We start from the raw sequence: 19,840 nt of genomic DNA on the forward strand, positions 1-19,840 counted from the left end.
GTAACAATCCCGGCGTTCGCAATGGAGCGTTCCGGTTCGTATAATCGCGCCATTGCCATTGTGCGTCGCCGCACTAAAAAGTAACGAGCGTGCGGTCAAGTTTGGGCGATTTTCGGTGCGCGGCCTCTCAAGGATAATCGTACTCGTACACGTAGGAAACGTAAGAGGCGGGCCCGCTATTTATTCGAGACTCGCGAGCTTGCGGCCGGCGGGTATACCGAGCGGCTTAAGTGTTTACAAGGTGCTAGGAACTCGTATAGAGTCGTGATTACCAGACCGTAACGTTATCCAGGCTTGCCAGCGGTAGCGTCTTGGAGAACAGTGCGGTTTCATTCCGGCACTGGAAACGGATTTCCGCGGTTTTGGGCGGCGTCTAAGTTACCGGGTGGATCGCTCCTCTTAACGCGACAACGCGCAGCGCGAGCGAACGCGCGACACAATGATGCTTATTAATGCCCGTTTTGCTGAGTGCAGCGTGTCGCGCTGCCGAGGATCTCTCACGTCGGCGAAAGCGCCGCGCGCTCGTCTCCAGCTTAAAGTGCCGCCCGCGTTTATCCGCCTTCTCCGTGGGTATTCGCGCACAGCGGCATCGCGCGCCAGATTTTCCGGAAACTCGGGGGATGAAACAGGCTTCCGCATTTTCCACGACGGCTAAATACCAACTACGAATCTTGAACAAATTCGAGGATTGATAAGAGCCTGTAGGAAGGGAGGAGGAAGGAAGTCATAGGTCATAGTTGGGCAGTCATAGTTGGGCAGTGGGAATAGGGAAGATCAAGCCTAGATGGCCAAGGGGTATGTTGTTCATGTGTTTTTTTTTTTTTTTTGGTATATATCTTGAGAAAAATATATGAACTTTGTTATTTAAGGATTAATATAGAACTAAATTAGACTAATTTAAAATAGGACTAAAATTTCGACTCAGATAGATAAAATAATATCATCGTTAAAAAAAAAAAAAGAGAAAGAACTGATTTAGTAATGGCAAAATAAATTTTCGAGGCTCTCGAGATTTTTTACTTTATTTTATTTTAAATTTGCGCTACTGGGCAACTGAACCCGGTAACCCAGGGGAATCCAGGACGAGATGGCCACATTGCTGCATGTTTATATTTTGATTGTTACAAAACAAAATATACGATATAAGTTAACAGGAGGGCAATAATCTATAGAAAAAGGTTGCCTCTATCATGTCGGTACGGTCAGTCACAACCATAACTTATCTGAGAAGTTGTGACTCAAAATTCGAAAATATGGATCGTCTAGCCCCCGGTTTCCCTTACGCCGTGATTGCGGAGAGGTTGAAGTCGCGACGACGCCCTGCTCGCCGCAATTTACTCGTCTGTCTCTTTCAACCCTTTGCGCCGAGGTGAACATCCGCGCTGGAAAGCATTTTTGCCGGGCGCGCTTTGAGGCGCTTTTGCCCGAGCAGGCGGGTGCGCGCGCACACGTCGGCGAGTACACCGGTCTGAAAAATACCCGAGGATATCACGAGGAGAGCGGAAAATTACAAATTCTACGCCCGATGGCTTTTCGGCGTCTCCACAAAGTATTCTTCGGACGATCGTGATTGTAGGGAAGCGAATACTGGAAATTTCAATAATCTCGGCTACCAATTGCAGAGCCCCGGGTTCCGATGCACAATCGCACCGCATGGCTACATGTATACACACGCACGCACGCACACACTCGCCCACGCGAATGAGTAGCGGTGCCATCGGGGAAGCAAATCGCTCCGGGAAGTTCGGCGGTTCGCTCATCCGTACGTGTGTGTGTGCGTGTCTCGTGTACACACATTCCGGATATCGATGTCGCGTTTATTAGTTCGCCATCCAGTATCGGCATGGGACAGGACGAAGCGTCGTCCGTCGCCGACGGTGGCGGGAGCAGACCCGCCCTGCGGAGATCAAATATCTGCCGAGTAAACGCGCGGAATCGTCGCGCGCGACGAGTAGTAACGCGACGGCGGCTGATGAAGTTTACCACGGTGCCTCGTTAATCCGTCGGGGAAGGGGGCTCCCTCCCTCTCTCTCTCTCTCTCTCTCGGATGCCGCGTTTAACGAGTACGCCAGACTGGGCCTTACGGGTCGTTAGTGCCGATAACTCGGCGCGGACGCGCCGAGACGTGATTATGTCAAGCGCCGGTCGGCGACGGTGCCGGGTGTGTGTACGTGCAGCCTGCCAATGAAAGCCGGCCGACAGGTGAACACGCGAAAATCGCACGCGCAAACGCAAACACGCGCGCGCTCGTGAATCCAATTTCGCCGATGCGATTAGCGAAAGTTCGCGGCTGTAACCCGTTAATTTCCGGCTTTATTTCTGTTTTTCGGGCTCTCCTCTTTTTGCTTGTTTCCCGCTGCTTTCCGGCCCTCTTTTTTTTCGCGTGTTTTTTGCCGCCGCCGCCGCTTGCGCGGAGATTTGTCGGACTTTTCGGCGACTCGATGTAACTTCCCCTCTCGTCATCGTCCCTCCCCCCGGCCGCGACGAAACCGTCGCCGCGGACGCAAAGAGGATTACTGCCTGGATATAGTATACGCGTATAATTTGCGATATGACATCCGCCCGTTAAGGATTAACGACTGCAATCGCCGAGCTTTCGCCGATGCGTAATATTCTTTATGCGTTGCGTTACGTTCGTATTGCGGGGCCGCGTATCGTGTTGTGATATTGTATTTCTAATTGGAGACGGACGCGACGTATAATTCTTGAGCAGCTGATTCCATATCGCGAATATGGGAGCTTCGTGTAAAATAAAGCACGTCAAAAAAATATATATCGCAGCTGAGTGATTTGCGAGCCATTGGTATTTGTATCATCGTTATTGTTTGAATTCATTGATCAATATTGATGACAATATCTGCTCAAATATATACATTTTCCATTAAAAAAAAAAGAGCGGAAAGGAAACAAGGTATATAGAATAAAAACAAATAAATCAAAAGTGATAGAAAAAAAAAAGATTAAAAAATGATAAAAGATATAAAATCTGATGAACTTTTGACAGGTTTTGAGTGGAGAATTAGATATTTTTTTTGCAAATACGAATCGTGTTTATTAATGCGTTTGAGAGCCGTATTTATTTCGAATTAATTTTACCTGCAAATTTTGCTATCGAGAAAACGCATATACCTATGTATATTCACTCTTTCTCCCCCCCCCTCTCTGTCATCTTTCGCATGCACATGTGCTCGTTTTATATTGCGTGGAAGTACGGCAATAGGTAAAATGCAATTAGCTATCCGACCGTCAGGCAGTTTTTGCGACGCTGCGCCAGGACAGGCGCAGGTTTCCGCGTAAAATGAATAACAAATGAGAACTTCCTACTGCTTAATGTTCGCGGCTTAATTAAACGGAAGGGGAAAAGAAAAGCCAAAGAAACTCGTCAGTGCGAAATTGGGTCGTCGGCGGACGAGCTGAAAGCGACTAAGCGTTTGAAAATGGTAATCGTCGCAGTCTATATACGTAGCCGGAACATCGCGGAAAGGGAAGGCCGAAAGGCGAAAGGTCAAAGGCGAAACATGTTTAGGCAACACCGCGTGTCAAAGGGGAAATTAGTTTTCGGATAAGAGGATCAAAAGAGGCGAACGTGTTGCTGTCAAAGTTAATATCGCACTCGTTTGCCCGGTATTAGATTTCGGCAACACAAAAGCTACAAAAGCTCCACGGCCATATTTCCCGGGTACACAGACTACGGCCACTTACGTGCCTTGCAGTCCCCCGCGTGAGACTTCGTGGAAGTTAATTACGGGTTCGGAAAGCGACGTTTGCGGATTAATATTTCCCGAAGATGATTACATCGCGTGTCATCCTCCTGTACATCACCTGGTGCGCGCAAGTGCACGCATACGGAAAGCACGAAAACGCATGCATCGAGCATGTCATTTTGAGACTGTTTTCCGCGTTTTGTTTTTAGCTGAGCGGTACGTTCGTTAACTTAACTGACATTCGCTTTCGGAAATTTCAACTTGCATCTACGAGATGGCCGGGCGGTTTGAAGGAGGAGGGGAAGAGAGGACGACGTGGTGGGCCGCGTACCGCGATGCAATTTTCCGCCTTGCATTCACGGTTCGTTGATTGCGATCGTGGAAATTCGCCTGGTTTCGTCAGAAACACAAGCCTGCCGATCGAACGTTTTACACTTTCTCGACTCGTTGCCCTGTGTTCGTACCGATCGTTATTGCGCACCGGCGGCGTTTCGGCGAACGAGCGGGCTGGCTTTATCTTGTCTCCGGGCGAATTTCGGCCGATTTGCATTCGGCGGGCGACGCGGGGGCGAGGTTGATTCGCTTTTAATTCGCAGGGTGGAAGATTACGCCTGACAAACGACCGATGTGTCCTTCCTTCCATCCTTCCCGCTGGAAAATCTCGTCCTCGACGACGAGAGAAAGTCCTCTCCTACGTGCCGACCCGATGACCCGCGCAGGGATCGCCGATTCGCGAATAAAGCGACACGAGGGCTGAAAAATTGCGGGCGCTTCATGGCGGATTAAATACGCGATACAAACGCGGAATATACGAGCGCGCAGCGGGTAATGCGTTAATAAAGATCATCGTTTCGCGAATACGACCGTACAGGAGGCGCGATATCGAGGTAAACCACGTGCGAACGAGATACCGAGCTGGTAAGTCACGTATTTAACAAACAATTAGCCATTTAGCCGTGATGATCGATAAGCGGGCCGCGACACCGGGGATTTGTTCACGCAGAATTTCACTCTTATCGATGCACCTATCGGCGCACGGGTCGCTTATTCGAGGACTGTGTATACGAAATTCGATTCTTATCAGTAGAACTATTGACCGGCAGGCAGGCAGGCAGACAGATAGGATGGGTTAATACGATGATGCGCAATTACGTACAGTGTTACACTGAGGGCGGCGAGCGAGAGAATGTAGGGCGCAGCGTTGCCTTCGCAAACGCGGAAGCGATGCGATTAATCGCTTTCGAGCGAAGTGGCGGTGTCATTGGCAGTAATATTATGCGTGACGCATTAATTGCTCAACGCGCGGGAAAATAATGCGCGCCATCGTATTTTACGCGTTGTTAGCTTTCGTTGCCGGTCATCTGGCCGACACTCGCTTCACCGCGGGGCCGATATTAATTATCTATCAAAATTTGCCCCCGCGTAGTTTCGCCGCGCGTGCGATAGGGAATTCGGTACGTTATTGCTGCTTCAATTGCTCACATTTTATTGCTGGGCAGCAAAATGATGATGCGCGCGATAGCGCACGCTGGCGGCTTTATTATTTTTTTATGCGTTTGTGCTACTAGACTTTTTTCAAAGTTTCAGAAAAAAACTGTTCTTTTTTCCCAATTTGTCCGCGGATATTTCTTATTTTTTTTTTTTATGGAAAAGGTGAAAAGGCAGGTTTTAATCGAATATACGTAAATCTTTTTTAACGGATTTTTGTATCCTTGCGACATAAACTGAAGAAATTCGCGGAAAAATCCGCGGATAAAATGGATTTTTCTCGAAATTTTATAACTGCACCTTTTTTTAACGCAACCAAAGAGTGCTTTTCGGTTCGATATTAATTGTAAATTTTTCTTCGCATTGGGACGATTATCAAAAGATATCGAAATGGCGATACTTTTCGGCTTGACGTTGTGAAGAATATTTGACGGTTTCGCGATTAAGTTCGGCGAACAGCAGCGAATGTATTGGCACGGCGCTCGGTATCCGTAAGGTCGTTAACGTGTGTCGTTAACATTAACGTCGCGGTTCCGTAATTCGCGCATTCCGCAACAACTTCGACCCTGTCCGCAATTCTCCTGCACCTTCCGTTCTTCTTCTTCTTTACGAGCAGCCGGAAGAGTGACGACACGGTTACGGAATGGTGCAAGTAATTTTCACAATGAGACGTCGAATAACGACCGCACGTGTTCCATCCTTCGCACGTGAACATTTCATTACAACTCACGTCGATATCTTGGTACGAGATGATTTTGTGTACATGAGGAAATTCATCTTCATCAAGATATGTTCGACGATCGTTTCGAGACGGAGAGAAATTTCATTACTATATTATTATTCATTATATTATTATTATTATTTATTACGATTTTTATACCAGAGTTGACGTTACGTTTTTCTTTGACTTCATTATGATATTTAAAACTTCATTAGTACATGTTGATCATTTTGAAAAGAGCTCATTCCTGGATCTGAGACATATGTTTCATTAATAATCTTTTGTATTAATACCTTTTGGGTTCGTTAATATATTCGTTAAATATTCTTTTGTATTAATACCTTTTGTATTAATACCTTTTGGGTTCGTTAATATATTCGTTAAATATTATTTCTGGTTTGCATATCAACTTTAGCGTTATGGGGGGCTCTTATTAACTTTCTCTCTATACTTATACTTTTGGTTGAATATCAAAGAGTTTCAAGAGAATGTCGGAGTGCCGGTTTCACCGAAATTTTTTGAACACGCTATACTTGTTTCTGGCAACATAGAATCATAAATCCTTTTGCATGACGATAATACATATGTTAATATAGTCCGCACTGATTAACTTTATACCGAAAACGAAACAAAGTTTGACAACTGTTTCTCTTTCTCCTAGTTCTTATTTCGGTATGGCGTGTAAAGTTGTCAAGCAAAAGTAATATGCTTCATACAAAAGTTTTGTAGATTAGTATGCAAACAAAGAGAAACCAGGGCAGCGTACAAACTGCATTGTAAAATACTTTTCATAACTGTTAGAAGCTTAGAAGCTTAGTTTTAACAAAATAATGCGTTTGAAAAATAATGTGCTTGGAAATCGGGTATCAATCTGAGTGTAAGACATCAGAATAGTAGGTTGAAAAAGGCATTACATAGTTTCGAGATCTACCATCAAAAGTACTGCTGCGATTTATTTGATATCATGTTAATATGTATATACACACACACTAGTACATTACTTATACGGACGTAACAGCATCTTAGTTGGATTTTCGAGTCAACTGCTACATAATATAGCCAGTGTTTCCACAGCTTGCTATTTAGACGTGCGTTATTTGTATCGCGAAATAGACAGCGCGAAAAATGCATGAATCCACGAATAGCTTCAACCGATCCCTCTTCGCGCGATTTACTTTCGCGCCGCAGTTTGACGAAGGTTTTTACCGACGGACAATGTCTGAAATATTAGCGAACTCCATTAAGGAACATCTCCGACTCTCCAACGTTGAGTCGCGCCGGAGTCCTTTTTATCGCGCCGGATTCGACGTAAATTGTTGACTTATCCTAATGGGTTAATAAAATATTCATCCAACGCCACGGGGCGAGTAAATCGCGTACGTGTAGATTGCGTGGGTGCCGCCGCCGTTACATGTACTCGGCTCTCAGGAAGTACCCCAGGTGGCTCGTCTGTCCTCCCGTGCCCTCGTACGTAGGATTCGAATCCGATATCGCGAGGCTTATCTCAGTTCTCCCCCACCTCCCTGTCCGTGCGGAGAGGGACGCTCGATGAGAACGCAGCTATCTCGGGGGAGTTCTGACGGGAAATTATCTCGAAAAATGTATCCTCGAGCTCGCGGAGGAGGACAGGAGGGAGGAGGGACGGATTCGAATAGACGGATTGCCGGAATCAGATCCGCAGTCTCTTTCTTTCTGTCTTCTCGGGCGCTTTCCGGCGGGATCCACCCCGTTGCCGCCGCGGCACTCGATAAGACTAATCTGCTAATCGATGCTCAGCGGGGGTGAGGATAACGAACCTAATTTTTCTTTGCGATTAAGCCGGATCCGGGAATGTCGGGCCGATTCTTGGCGCGGTAACTCACTCGTCGCAAATAGAATCTCGAGGAGCGCGGTTCGACGATAGGTATCGCCTTCCCCTTACGGGAGGATTGTTATTTATGGCGGTGTTCATTTTCACTTTATAAAGAGGCCTCAGTTTCATCCTTTCCGTTCTCCCCTTCTCCCCTTCGCGTAATTGGAGCGTCTCGATCGCTTCGTTTAATGAGTCGGACGACGATCGTGTGATACGAACGAACACGTCGAATCGTCGCCGTCGGATTTTTTACCTCCCTCTATCTCTTCCGTCCACTTTTTTTCTTCCCCTTTTCTTCTTCCTCCGTCGCCTACGACTGTTTCATAGTTTTCTTCGCGACAGCACTGACAATCGGAGAAATGCAGACGTAGCACGACCCGCATCCATTCAATCAGGGGCGCAGTCTGACAAGGGTGAGAGAAAGAGCGGGCTCGTGAGCGCGCGCAAAATCGAAAGCACAGTTCGACGGATACAGAAGACGTCTCTTCCTTTCCGCCCGCGTTTTTTCCCTCTTGTTTCACCCGCAGCTAAGGCACGATAGGCTTTTTACACACCCGGGGCGTTGTACGATCTGTCTTCCGTTTCTTAGGCCCACAGAGATCGCGCTGTTACGAGACTCCCCGTGTTTCGACTATGGCGCGATTTCTTACAACGTGGATATAATGATTGATATAATCGGACGAAAAAGTTAATGTGATAAAACGAACAGATAGTTTTATTTGAATCTCACTATTTGTTCGGTATTTGTTTTGCTCTGTATTATTTATTCGATACATTTATTAGATATCCTTAAGAAAGAGTACTGATTAGTTGCATCAGTTACCGATGAATGTTAACTGATGATGTTGGATCAGTTCGCGTCAGTAACTGATAGAACATCATCAGTTAATTTGAATATTTATCAGTTACCGTGTGCACCTGATCGTTACTCTTTCTTATTTATTAGATATTTATTTGACATGACAACGACAAAATCAACACCGAAAGCAAATATCCATAAGAGGAAGGAATTCTGAATTATCGATTTGCATGTAGACGAATTTTTGACACGTTATCGCCTCCACGCAATTAAAGTAACGTGAGAGGTCGCGGTAAATACTTCACAGGATTCCGGCCGGTGTAGCGCGCGTTAACCCAGTTACATAGAGAGCTCGAGTATACATTTAAACAATTCAGAAAGTAACGTGCGGACTGTGTCACCCGCTTTTTAAGAGGATAAGAAAGTTTTCCCGGTTTCTCCTTTGGTTTCCTACATCTTCCTAAGTAGCGTTTTTATCCGCCTCGTTCTTTCCCCCTTTTCCCGGCGAGTATTTCGACATACGAGAGTTCGCTTATATTTTTTGCTCACTCGCTGACGTCTCTCCTTCTCTCTTTTTTCTCTCTCTCTCTCTCTCTCTCTCTCTTTCCTTCCTCGCTTCGCTCTAATATATCGTCAATTCTGATATATTGTTATTAATATTTAGCGATACAGAACGAAATATTTTCCGTCAGAGTGAAACTTCTCGAGTAATTTCCACGAGGGATTATAGTTCTCACCGAAGACAATCGTGATTTATCGCTCGAAAGTAACGGAGATTTCTCTCCTGACTGACGTCTCCGCTTCGTTTCTAGTATCCCAAAGCAATTCGATGGATGGTACCTAAAAGAAAAGCCCCCTGCTTCGCGGATAAAGCGCCGATCCGCGATCCGAATTTTATTCTTTTCGCGAAAAATGATATTTCAATGGGAAACGCTATTGTTCTGCTTCGCAGGACTGCATACTAAGGAAGCCACTTTGAAATAAACACAAACTCCATTTCTTTGCCGGCGGACATTTTTCTACCGAGACGCTTTCTTGCATAGAGAGACCGGCGGATGATGGCGGGTTATAAAAAAAGAGAGAGAAGGAGAGAGAAAGGGAAAAAGGCGCAAAGCCTTTCCTGTCTTTTCATTCGCCTAATGGATCGCATAAAGCATGCCGTTGTCAGGAGGTCGTTCCCTTTTGTCGAGATATCGATTTTATTGCGACGGACTAAGTTTCGCGGAAGTTCGAGGTGGCTGCCGTGACGGCGTGAAACGAACCGAAAATCAGGATGGCAGAGCTTAAGTCGTCCGGAGTACCGTTGGCGCGTGAAAGAGTGTCCGGACTTGGGCGCTCAATGGTCCCGGCCGAATAAATCAACTTGCGCGGTTAGCTGATTGAGCATCTGATATCGATTCGACACGACGTCGTGAATGCGCCGGCGAACGGTGCGAAAATCGGGGCTATTAATTTAATAAACCGATCTGTGATCGCGCGAACGGAGGCAATCTTTGCCGAGCGGCGGCCCGTCGGAAGTGCGAATTAATCTGCGTGTAAATTAGGAGCCGTGAAAAGAGAAAACACGCGGTATGATCGAGAAACGGGAAGCGTCCGTTTAATCGCGCGGCCAGAGACGCACCACGTCGAGTCGGTTCGATCGCGAACATTTTAATGTAATTCCGAAGCAATCGCGCTGAGCTTGCTCGTTGAGCACGCGCGATTCGTTTCGTTAGCGGGTAACGTCGGGCCGGAGCTCTCGAGAGCAAGCTCTTCCGCGTCGTTGAAGCTTTACGACAAGCCGAAATTTGACCGAAGTCGAAACGAGTATCCGGTTTAACGGTAGTCGAGGTAAATTCGGTACGCGGCTTCGTAGTTTAGCATCTTCGCGGTAGCAAACAGCGACCGGCGATTGCAAACTTTCGCCTGGGGTGGTTGAGAGAGGAGAGGAAAGGGGCGGAGGCGCAAAGCGCCGTGCAAACGCGCGGCGTATCGAGGCTGTGCCAGACTGCGGCGTAAACTCGCCGCGCAGACAAGAATCATCCAAAATTTAGCGGTAAACTCGCCGTGGGCTACGGTTAATTTATTTCGGCTTCTTCGCACGCGGCTGCGTCCTGTCGCGGCACCGCGATACGCGTAATTTCGAACTGCGCTGTTTGTCAAATTCCGAACACGGCGACCTGGTCATTAGCGAGCGCGCACGTCCACGTATACGTGTGGGTAAAAAGAGAAATAATCGCAACGAGCGATGAATTTCACTTCTCTACTTCGATATCCATATCGAAGTGATGCATTGTAATCTCAGCGATCTCGATGCTGCTAATAAGTGCCGATAGCCGTGCAGAAACCCGAGTTCATGTTGGAACATTGTTAGCCAATTATTATAATGCACAGCGAGGAATTAGTAATATCGACTAATTGCGCTCGCCGCGTACGGCGAGCGGCTGCGCGAGGGAATTACCGGATCTGTACAGAGTGCGGCAATAAACTATTATAATCTTGAATATCTCGGAAAAATTAAAGAAATGTTTTATTCACGACTGGATGTGGAAATGGAGAAAGTTTACATTCGCAGATTTAAATCTCACGAATAAATTCATAAGTACTTTTTTTCTCAACATATGTAATAGGTAACGATCGTTTCGTTACAAGAGTAAAATTATTTTTCCCCGTGCATCGTTGTGATTTTTTTTTTTCCGTTGGATTAATTTCTTCCTACTCTCATATTTCGAAGATATTCAAAGTGGCCGTGATTGTTGCTCCATTTTGTGTATCCACGTGTATGCACACGCATACGCTGGTTTGTCTCAATAAAATGCCCGACTTAAACGATGCCTGTCCGAGGCTCCGAGATATGTATGACACACGTGTCTCACGTGGTAAGTGTATTTGACATATACGTGCCATATCTCGGAGCTGACTGGCGAACGACGTCGACGGTACATTGTGAGCGTAATCGAACATCCACGATCTAGCGAACACGCGACCTTATCCTGTCACGCGAGATCCACGATGCGATTCGTCACGTTCGTGACAAAGCTAAGGTCGCACGTCGGATCCGTTCAATTAGAAACGGACCAAGTCGGGTCTGCGAGATGCCACGTCCAGAGGAGAGTATGTCGTACTGTATCGCATCGCTGTAAAATCGACGAAGCTCTCGTTCCGATCTCCCACCTGGCTGGCTGCGTGACGCGGAATATGTTGCATATTGTAATGTACGGACGTGTCGAAGTCGTGCGTTCGCTTTGAAAAACATGCCGAAAATGCACCCGAGGTGTCCGCAATTCATGCAAAATTCAGATCCCCCTTTTAATAAATAAACAAATACCGAAAAAGATGGGCAGATTAAATGTTGTCGATCGATTAAAATCAACGATGCGGGTGGAACGAGAGCCGGGAAATGCAAGCAGCGATCTGTAAATGTGTAGCCGATATTTTAACGTCGGTGAGAACGCTTTTTTTCTATTTCTATTTTTTTTTATTTGACGATTCGCGGTATAAACAGAGCTTTATCAGTACAATAAATATTTAGACGTCGAGTGGTCGCTTTATTCGATATTTCTCTTGCATATGTCGCTATTTCTCTGTTTGGTTGATGTTCGATTTCCGAAAAAAAAAAAAAGAGATAGTACGTTCGGATAAATCTCTGACATGTTGACGTTCGTGAAAGAAGAACAGAGCCCGGACTTTCGTACAGCCGTGCAATATCGCGAAAGTACTCGGCCGTTATACGATAAACCGAGATCGTATATTGACCTTATTACGGTTTATATCCTACGTGGACAATGACCGTAGTTTAAAGTGCATTATGCAATATGTTGAAACATAACGGACAAAGTTTCCGTCCGTATTCCGCGTATGAGCCGCGTATTATCGGTTGAATAATTCAGTCCATTTCAATGTTTCACGGCGACATAAAAGGACGTAGTTATGGAAATGAGCGCGTTGAAATTTCACGGGAATCCGATTATTGCCTCGAATTCGGCGGGATATGTGTCGTTACTTCGCCGGCGATGCTAAAAAATATTATGCGCCGTTATGCGCGTGCATTGTGTACTTTCGAGATCCCCTCCGCGTCGGAATTTCGAGTTGTTTCGGCTCGTTAATTTAACCGATTAAACGGCGCCGAGAATTCCGACCTCGCGGAAATTCGCAAAAAAAGAAAAAAAATTCGCACCGCGGGCTTCGTTTCTTCAGATCCGCTTTCGAAATAGCCGCACACCAGGAGCACCAGCAGACGCGGTTAGACACGCACATCGCGCATCGTGGCTTCATAGATTGCTATTTGTTGTTAACTTCACACGTGACCGTCGGCGGAAGTTAAATGCCATAAATCATTTCTTGACACATTTATGCCAGTCGCGTGCGGCGGGTTTGCCACATTACACTCAACTTCCCAACTTATATAAATTTCATACCGGTCGAGCCGCGCTTTTCGGAGCCCCCGCGCCGAGAAAGTGCCGAGTAATAACGCGAGAGACATTTCCGGGTCAAAAGCTGCGCCGTTCCCTCGTCGGCGATTATTTCTTCCGAACTCCCTTGTCCATTGTTACGCGACAAATACAAGCGTTCGCGCTCCCATTGTCTTCTCCCAGTATTCAGGGGTTTCATGGTACTATTAAAACAGCATTCCGTTGGAATTAAAATCGTTGTCAACTATATGGCAAATATTGTAACCGCTTCTTGCGTTGTTACTGCGTAGTTGCGTGTGCGATGAAATAAAAAACAAAATAAATAGAGAGATAAAGAGAGGAAAAGAAATTAGCGTTTATTATTGTCCTAGAATAATTCTCTCGGGACGTTCAATAACTATTGCAACGTTTAATAAAATATTATTGCGAGTTAGAATGGGGAAAACTGCTCTATTTAGGACGGATTGATAATATCGGCGGAACCATCACTGTGTTAACAGACGAAATTTGGTGGAAGGTCCAAAGTTCACGTACTTTATCATGTACACTGGGCCTCAAAAAGATTAAACACCAATCTTTCCGCAAGAGTCAAAGAGAAAGGGAAGGCAGAAGAACGTTGGCGAACTTTGTCGCGCGTGAAAATTCTTTAACGCCTGTATTATTATTATACGTTACAACGCGTGCGCTGCGTATCAATTGTATGCTTATTGGGTTTTGCATTGGTAATATTTGAAACAATTATTATCTTATCTCCGGCCGTATGTGCGTCCGCATTCGCGTGTAATTTATGGAAACGTGAAGCAATTTGCGATAGAAATCAAGCGCGATTTCCTCACAAATTTATTGACATCATGTTCGACAATGAAATTACTTTCAGGACCGGCTAGCGGAATTCAATTTTACGCCGCGTTACTCCCGCGGATCTCTCGATTTTCAGTTTGTGCGCAGTAGATCATGAAAGCAAATAAAATTAACCGCTGCTCCGACTGTGCCGAGTCCGCATGTGTTAATTTGTCAAATATGCCGTGAGCGACGCGCGCTTGCGTGACGTTTGCGCATTTTTCGACCGAGATTCGTCGCGTGCACGCGCGCGCAAGTTAAAGAAAGAAACGTAAAATAATGGAAGGAAACGCGAGAAAGAATAGGGCATAAAATCGCGGCGGAGAAACGGGAACGGAATGTCTTCGAAGAGTCTTGCTCCCGCGGTCAAAGAAACGAGTTGCGTGGCAAACTGCTGATGTTTTATGTATACGCGGACCTTAGCCGACGACGTGGATATCGCGGATGCTGATTTCGCCATAAATATTTAATGAGCGATCCGTAACGAAGCTTCTCGTTGCCCGACATTATTTGCCCCGGCATTCGCTTTTTCCGTACGCGCCAATTAAGAAATATAAATAATGGAGGCGCTCATGAAGTCGCGCCGGCGGATTTACCCACGAGAGCGAATTTGCGAGTCGTAATTTTCCCCTACGTTTACCAACTCCCCGCCGAGGCCCAACAATATGTACCAATCAATTATTCAGATTTTTTCGGCGCCCTCAAACGCTCGTGTTATGACAATTCCTCCTAGATGCGTACACACGCAGTGAGAAAAAGTATCGCGGGCGTTCGAGCGCAGATTGCCGCTCCGGTTTCAGAGCGATCGGCGCACGATCGTCACGGGAGGATGTAATTAGTGAAAAAAATTAATCCGTTATGATTTATAGCGTTATGAGCGCGCTCGTAAAATGCTGTTATCTTTTACGCAATTATGTACGCGCACTAAATGCATGTATATTAATATTAAATCGATGTGTGATATACTTTATCGAACATAATAATTAATTTGCATTCCATTTTCATTAGCTGCTTGACGCTCTCGCAATATTTCAAAGTACATCGACCATAAATAGCTATTAATTTCTCGTTATTGCTTTTACAGAAGTTTCAGGGTGATTAAACACGGTTACGGGAAATAGAGGGTGTGAGATCAGGAGAGAATGAGTGAGAAAGTGAGAAAAGGTGAGCGTGCCGCCGCCGTCAAGGAAGCTAATTTAAAAAATAATTCTCGCCTTTGGAGTAAACAGAGAAACCCCCATTTCGCTTTATCAAAGGTAAATCAATTTGCATTTAAATTAAACCCTGCCGAGAACGAGAGCGGGAAGAAGGGGGGGAGGGGAGTTGTGATGTTCGAGAGAGTATAAACTGCGGATGAAGCGAGAGAGGGCCACTTGATAATGGAAATCGCTTCTTATAAGGCGTGAATCGTGTAAACACTCCGCCGTGTCGTTTCCCTTTCTACACTTTCTAAAGCCATCGGGATCGGGCCGATTTATCACAAGCGGCGCGCTGGCCGTAAATTGAGTGATCCCGAGAGAGAATACGGAGATCGCGAATTCAATCTCTCGGATATCCCTGTCTAATGGTATTTAAGAGTAAAATTCGATGTACGAGCGTTACGTTCGGGTAACTAGAACGATGGTAGCGGCGGAGGCTCGGGGGTAGTAAGAAGCACTTAACTCAGGACGTGTTCGTATTTCGTAATGCCGTTGGAATTCCACCTACCCTTCTCCAGTCCGTCCTCGTCTCCCATCCTCGATAATACCACCAACACGCGCACCAAGACGGCGACGAGGACGGTAATTCGCACAGTGACATTAAATCGACTTAACACGCTCGCTATTCATTTACTGCGATGCGTTCGTTTCGTGTGTCCGTGAAAATCGCGACAGGCAAGTGAGTTGGTTTAACGCATTGACTGCCATTCGGCCGGCACCGGTGACCGGTACTATGATTTCTCCCATCGTCTCATTAATTTACACATAAAACGTGACTAATTGTTAATCTTCCTTTTCCTCGCGGACGGGCGTATCGACGTGATCGCGGCTGCCCGAGACCGTGATTTTGCTCATATTCAGTTTATAGGCTCTGTAAAATGTTCCCCTACACGAGAACGCTCTTCGTGCAACTTCGGCATTGACGAAGTGAACGGAAATAACCTCGTTGGAATTTGGGTGCGCGCACGGGAACAAATAATCGACTTAAAAACGCTCGTGTCGCGTTGTCCGAGAGCATCGAGGACGTGCATCGGGGTGGTGGTGAATTTCGCGGAGAACTTGAATGGAGCATACGCGCTCGTCGAGATATTCGCAACGGCGAAGCGAATGGTGATCGCGGCAAACTTATCGCTTTTAGCTTAACGAAGTGGCAACGCAAAAACCGGTCGTTAACTGAAATAGAACGATGTCGATGCGGTACTCACTGCATGTGTAAGGTAGCAACTGGCTTGTCCGAGAAGAGCACGACCGGCCGGTCGAAGCGTTGGTTGCGACCGCAAACGCGAGCGCTGCCTTCGAGCTGCAGCCAGCCGCCCTCGCACCTGCAAATAAAAAAACGATCCATCCAGTAACCAGCCATTACTCCCTTCTATGCTATTCGCTAATTAATTTCGGCAATTTCCGATCTGACGTCCCCATCCTAACCGTCCCGCCGTGCCGCGCCGAGTTGAGAACGCCGGAGATTCACCGTCAGAAAACGTTGCGTCGCACGACGGTGAATTGAATTTCGTTCGCTGTTAAAATTTTAAGGAGGACGCGTTTTGTTTCACAACGGCGCCGGATTAGGAGTTTTGGCTGAGCCATTGCAATTCGCGTTCAAATTAGTTGTTTTATTTTTCCAGATGTACTACCGGCACCTAATTATTTATTACGCTCGCTACGATTTTATCTCGCGGATTCCGGAAAAATTACAAAACTCCCCCGGTCCGGTCGGGATAAGGACGGGAGGGGGTTTTTTCCCTGGGAATGTTTTACCTTGCAAAACGGTGTCTACGCTTTACTTCGGTATACGTGCTTCGAATTCGATTTTATTCTCTGTAATGTCAGGCAGTTGCGCCGCCTCCAGATTGAATTCCGGCAGAAATCGTATTTTGGAACAATCCAATATGCGAAGTTTGATGTTAACTACAAGTTTCGTGCCACGTGTGGTAACGCTTTCACTTTGCTCGAATTAACTTGCGCGAAGTGAGATTGAATTCAGATTACATCGAGTTGTCTCATTATACACGCTCCTGATTTCTTCCGCGACGCGAGCACTCTTCCGCGTCTTCGCATCGTGAACGATACAAACGCACGCATGCATGCGCAATATGTACGTACATATGTATGTACTTTAAGAAGGTTGTAAGGTAAAATGATTTTGATAAGAATTTGATGAAACTTGCATTACGTATACACTGAAAAGTTACCTGGCTGTTCGTGTAATTAGAGAAAGATTGACCTTATTAGATATGACATATTTGCAACTACAATTGACACTTTTTATACGTATTCCTTGAGAGATTAGCGTGCTGTTTTTAATTTCTGTTTTTAATATTTTCTAAAAATTAAGACTTTGAGGAGAAACTATTATGATATTAAAGACTGATATACAGACAATTATAAACGAATGTCAGAATTTTATTGACCATTTTGTTTTGAAAATACAGCGGTGTCAAGTCCATAATTTATACACGAAAAATATGACGCCGAGCCTTGCAACCTCCTGAACTGCTGAAAATATTCACGCGTGGCTCGCGCTTTCTGAGATGCCGCCGTGCTTAACAGCGCGGCAACGCCGCTGAACATACATTTTCTCAATTCCGCCTGTTCGCCCGCCTTGGTCCTTGCGCGGATTACGTCGCTAATTGTCTTTATCAAGGGGAGCAGGTCCTTGATAATAACGTCCCGATAATAACATTTCGTGCGGTAGACGCGCGACTCTATACGCGAGCCCTGGGAAAACGATTGCCAGCGAGGGTCGCGCTGAAATTACTTCTTCGATTACAGGCGACTTCAAAGGATTCGTTTTCCCGAGGCGTCGTCGACCGGGATTCCCGGGGCAGGGGTGAAATGAGAGAGAACCGTGCGGCGGGCGAGATGGAAACGGGTGGTTACGCAATGGGTAATACGCAACAGGGGAATCATGCTGATTCAATCACAGGCCCGCCGTCTCGCCTCATCTTCGCGAGAGGGAAGACCGGCGCTATAACACGCTCGGTTGATTATTATCCATCAAGATTTCCGAGGATTTCGCGGTGTCTGTCACCACTACTGCGATTTAACGACCAAGGAAGACTGAAATTGTATCGTTAACAACACTGCAGCAAAATTGTCAATGAGTTCCGACATTTCTTTAAATGTCTTGTCCTTACATCCAACGAAGAAGTTGTACATTTCGTTCAATCCATTAGCTCATTGAAAAAGACACTAACGGAAATGAATTAAATTGCAACAATATCAATGGGACTTGTCGAATTTGTGATAATTGAAAATCCAATTTTTCGGTTATTTCTATGTGATACGAGAATTTTTCAATTTTCTCTGTTGACAGTACGTGCGAAGATTTTGGTATGCATAGAGCGCGCTACCGACGTGTCTCGTCAAGGTGTAATAACGTAAACTGTTTGTTCGAGCGATTCGGTTTAAGCTTATCACGTCACCTCGATTCTGGGCCGCGGTTCGGCAGGATTTAATAGATACTCGTATCGAGATGCCCGGGGCGGTCCTGCTTAGCATCAATAACGTTAATTAACATATCAACGAGACAATCGCGGAGACGTGTGTCCCCCGCGGCAATACCTTCGCCGCGCGAAGGGCGCGGCCCTTTATCCTCGCCAACTCTGGCTCATTCAAATCTTGATACAATTCGCGCAACGTGCGGATGCTCGCGTGCCATTGTTGCGTGAAGGGACGGATATGTGCCGCCATAGTTCACCATTGTGCCGAGCGTACGCTTATGAATTAATTGCTTGCGGGCTTCGATGGCTACGGCAGAGCCGATCGCGTCGCGCGATCCTCCGATGTCTATTGGCGTCGTCGGGCGCGACATACATCTCCCCCTGTAATCCGGTCGACTAAAACTTTCGATCCGTTGACATGTCGCCGGAGAACAGTGCACTTGATCGCGCTGTCCGCGACACCTTCTCCGATGCTTGACGCAACGATGTTTAACGTCTCGAGAACTTGACGTGTGAAAGGAAAATTTCAACATATAATGAAATTTTACATGTATTTACGGATAAATTCTGGCACAATTACAAAATTATTCTCGTTAATTGACATACGTTAATTTATAGATTTTTGAGGCACGTAAGGTGTTGACTATTTAATACGGAATAATGGCAAATAAAATTGCCCCGCGTATAAAATTGCGAATTCGACGAGGAAGATGTCTTTTCATGGCGACACGTGTGCTTCTGTTCGATGCAGAAGTCGAAGCGACGTATAGGGCAGCATCAAACGTTACGTTCGCGAAAAGGAACAAGGAAAAGGAACGCTAAGCCGATAAGTAGAGAGCAAAGTCGGGATCACAATGAAAAGCGTGTGCGGCTAGCGAGGACGGGGTCTCAACAAGAGACGTCATAAATAATTGAATCGCCACGTGGCGCCAGAAGATGGCCATCGTTACTTCCAGCCCGTCTTTTCCCGGTCCGAGAAAGAAAGATATTCATTTTTGATGCGGCTTACTCACGTAAGCCTTCGGCTCTCTCTCTCTCTCCCTCTCTTTCGTTAGCTCGCAAAACTTTAAATCGCGTCGGAGACATTCGCGATGCGACTCGACGAGATGCCTGTTCCCTACTCGTTACACACAAACACGGAGAACGAGAACTATATTTTCCGAGGATAAAGTATCGTTCTAAGGAGAGCGAAAGAGAAAGAGGAGGTTCGGCGGAGATCGTAACAATAAAAAAACAATGCGAGGTAGAGCGCAAACCGATGAGAAGGAACGAAGAAGGATATCCGGGAAATAGTGGTCTTGTCAATTATGCAGTGTAAATAAGCGAACGTCACGCGACGTCGGAACGTGCTCCGCATTGCTGGCAGCTGTTATCTTTGTCACTTGAGGTACATAACGCCTAGTTGT

At 46.1% G+C, this 19,840-nt stretch overlaps 1 protein-coding gene across 1 annotated transcript in view; it reads right to left on the reverse strand.

Moving 5' to 3' along the window:
* LOC106750748 overlaps positions 1-19,840 on the reverse strand; it is a 194,733-nt gene that overhangs the window by 99,120 nt on the left and 75,773 nt on the right. The window contains exon 4 of the mRNA XM_014631285.1: positions 16,200-16,316. Within this exon, the coding sequence (XP_014486771.1) occupies positions 16,200-16,316 (117 nt within the window). The remainder of the gene's footprint in view (positions 1-16,199; positions 16,317-19,840) is intronic.

The sequence above is a fragment of the Dinoponera quadriceps genome, unplaced genomic scaffold (assembly GCF_001313825.1).
Source record: "Dinoponera quadriceps isolate SergipeBrazil2010 unplaced genomic scaffold, ASM131382v1 scaffold5021, whole genome shotgun sequence".
Taxonomy (NCBI): Eukaryota; Metazoa; Arthropoda; class Insecta; order Hymenoptera; family Formicidae; genus Dinoponera; species Dinoponera quadriceps.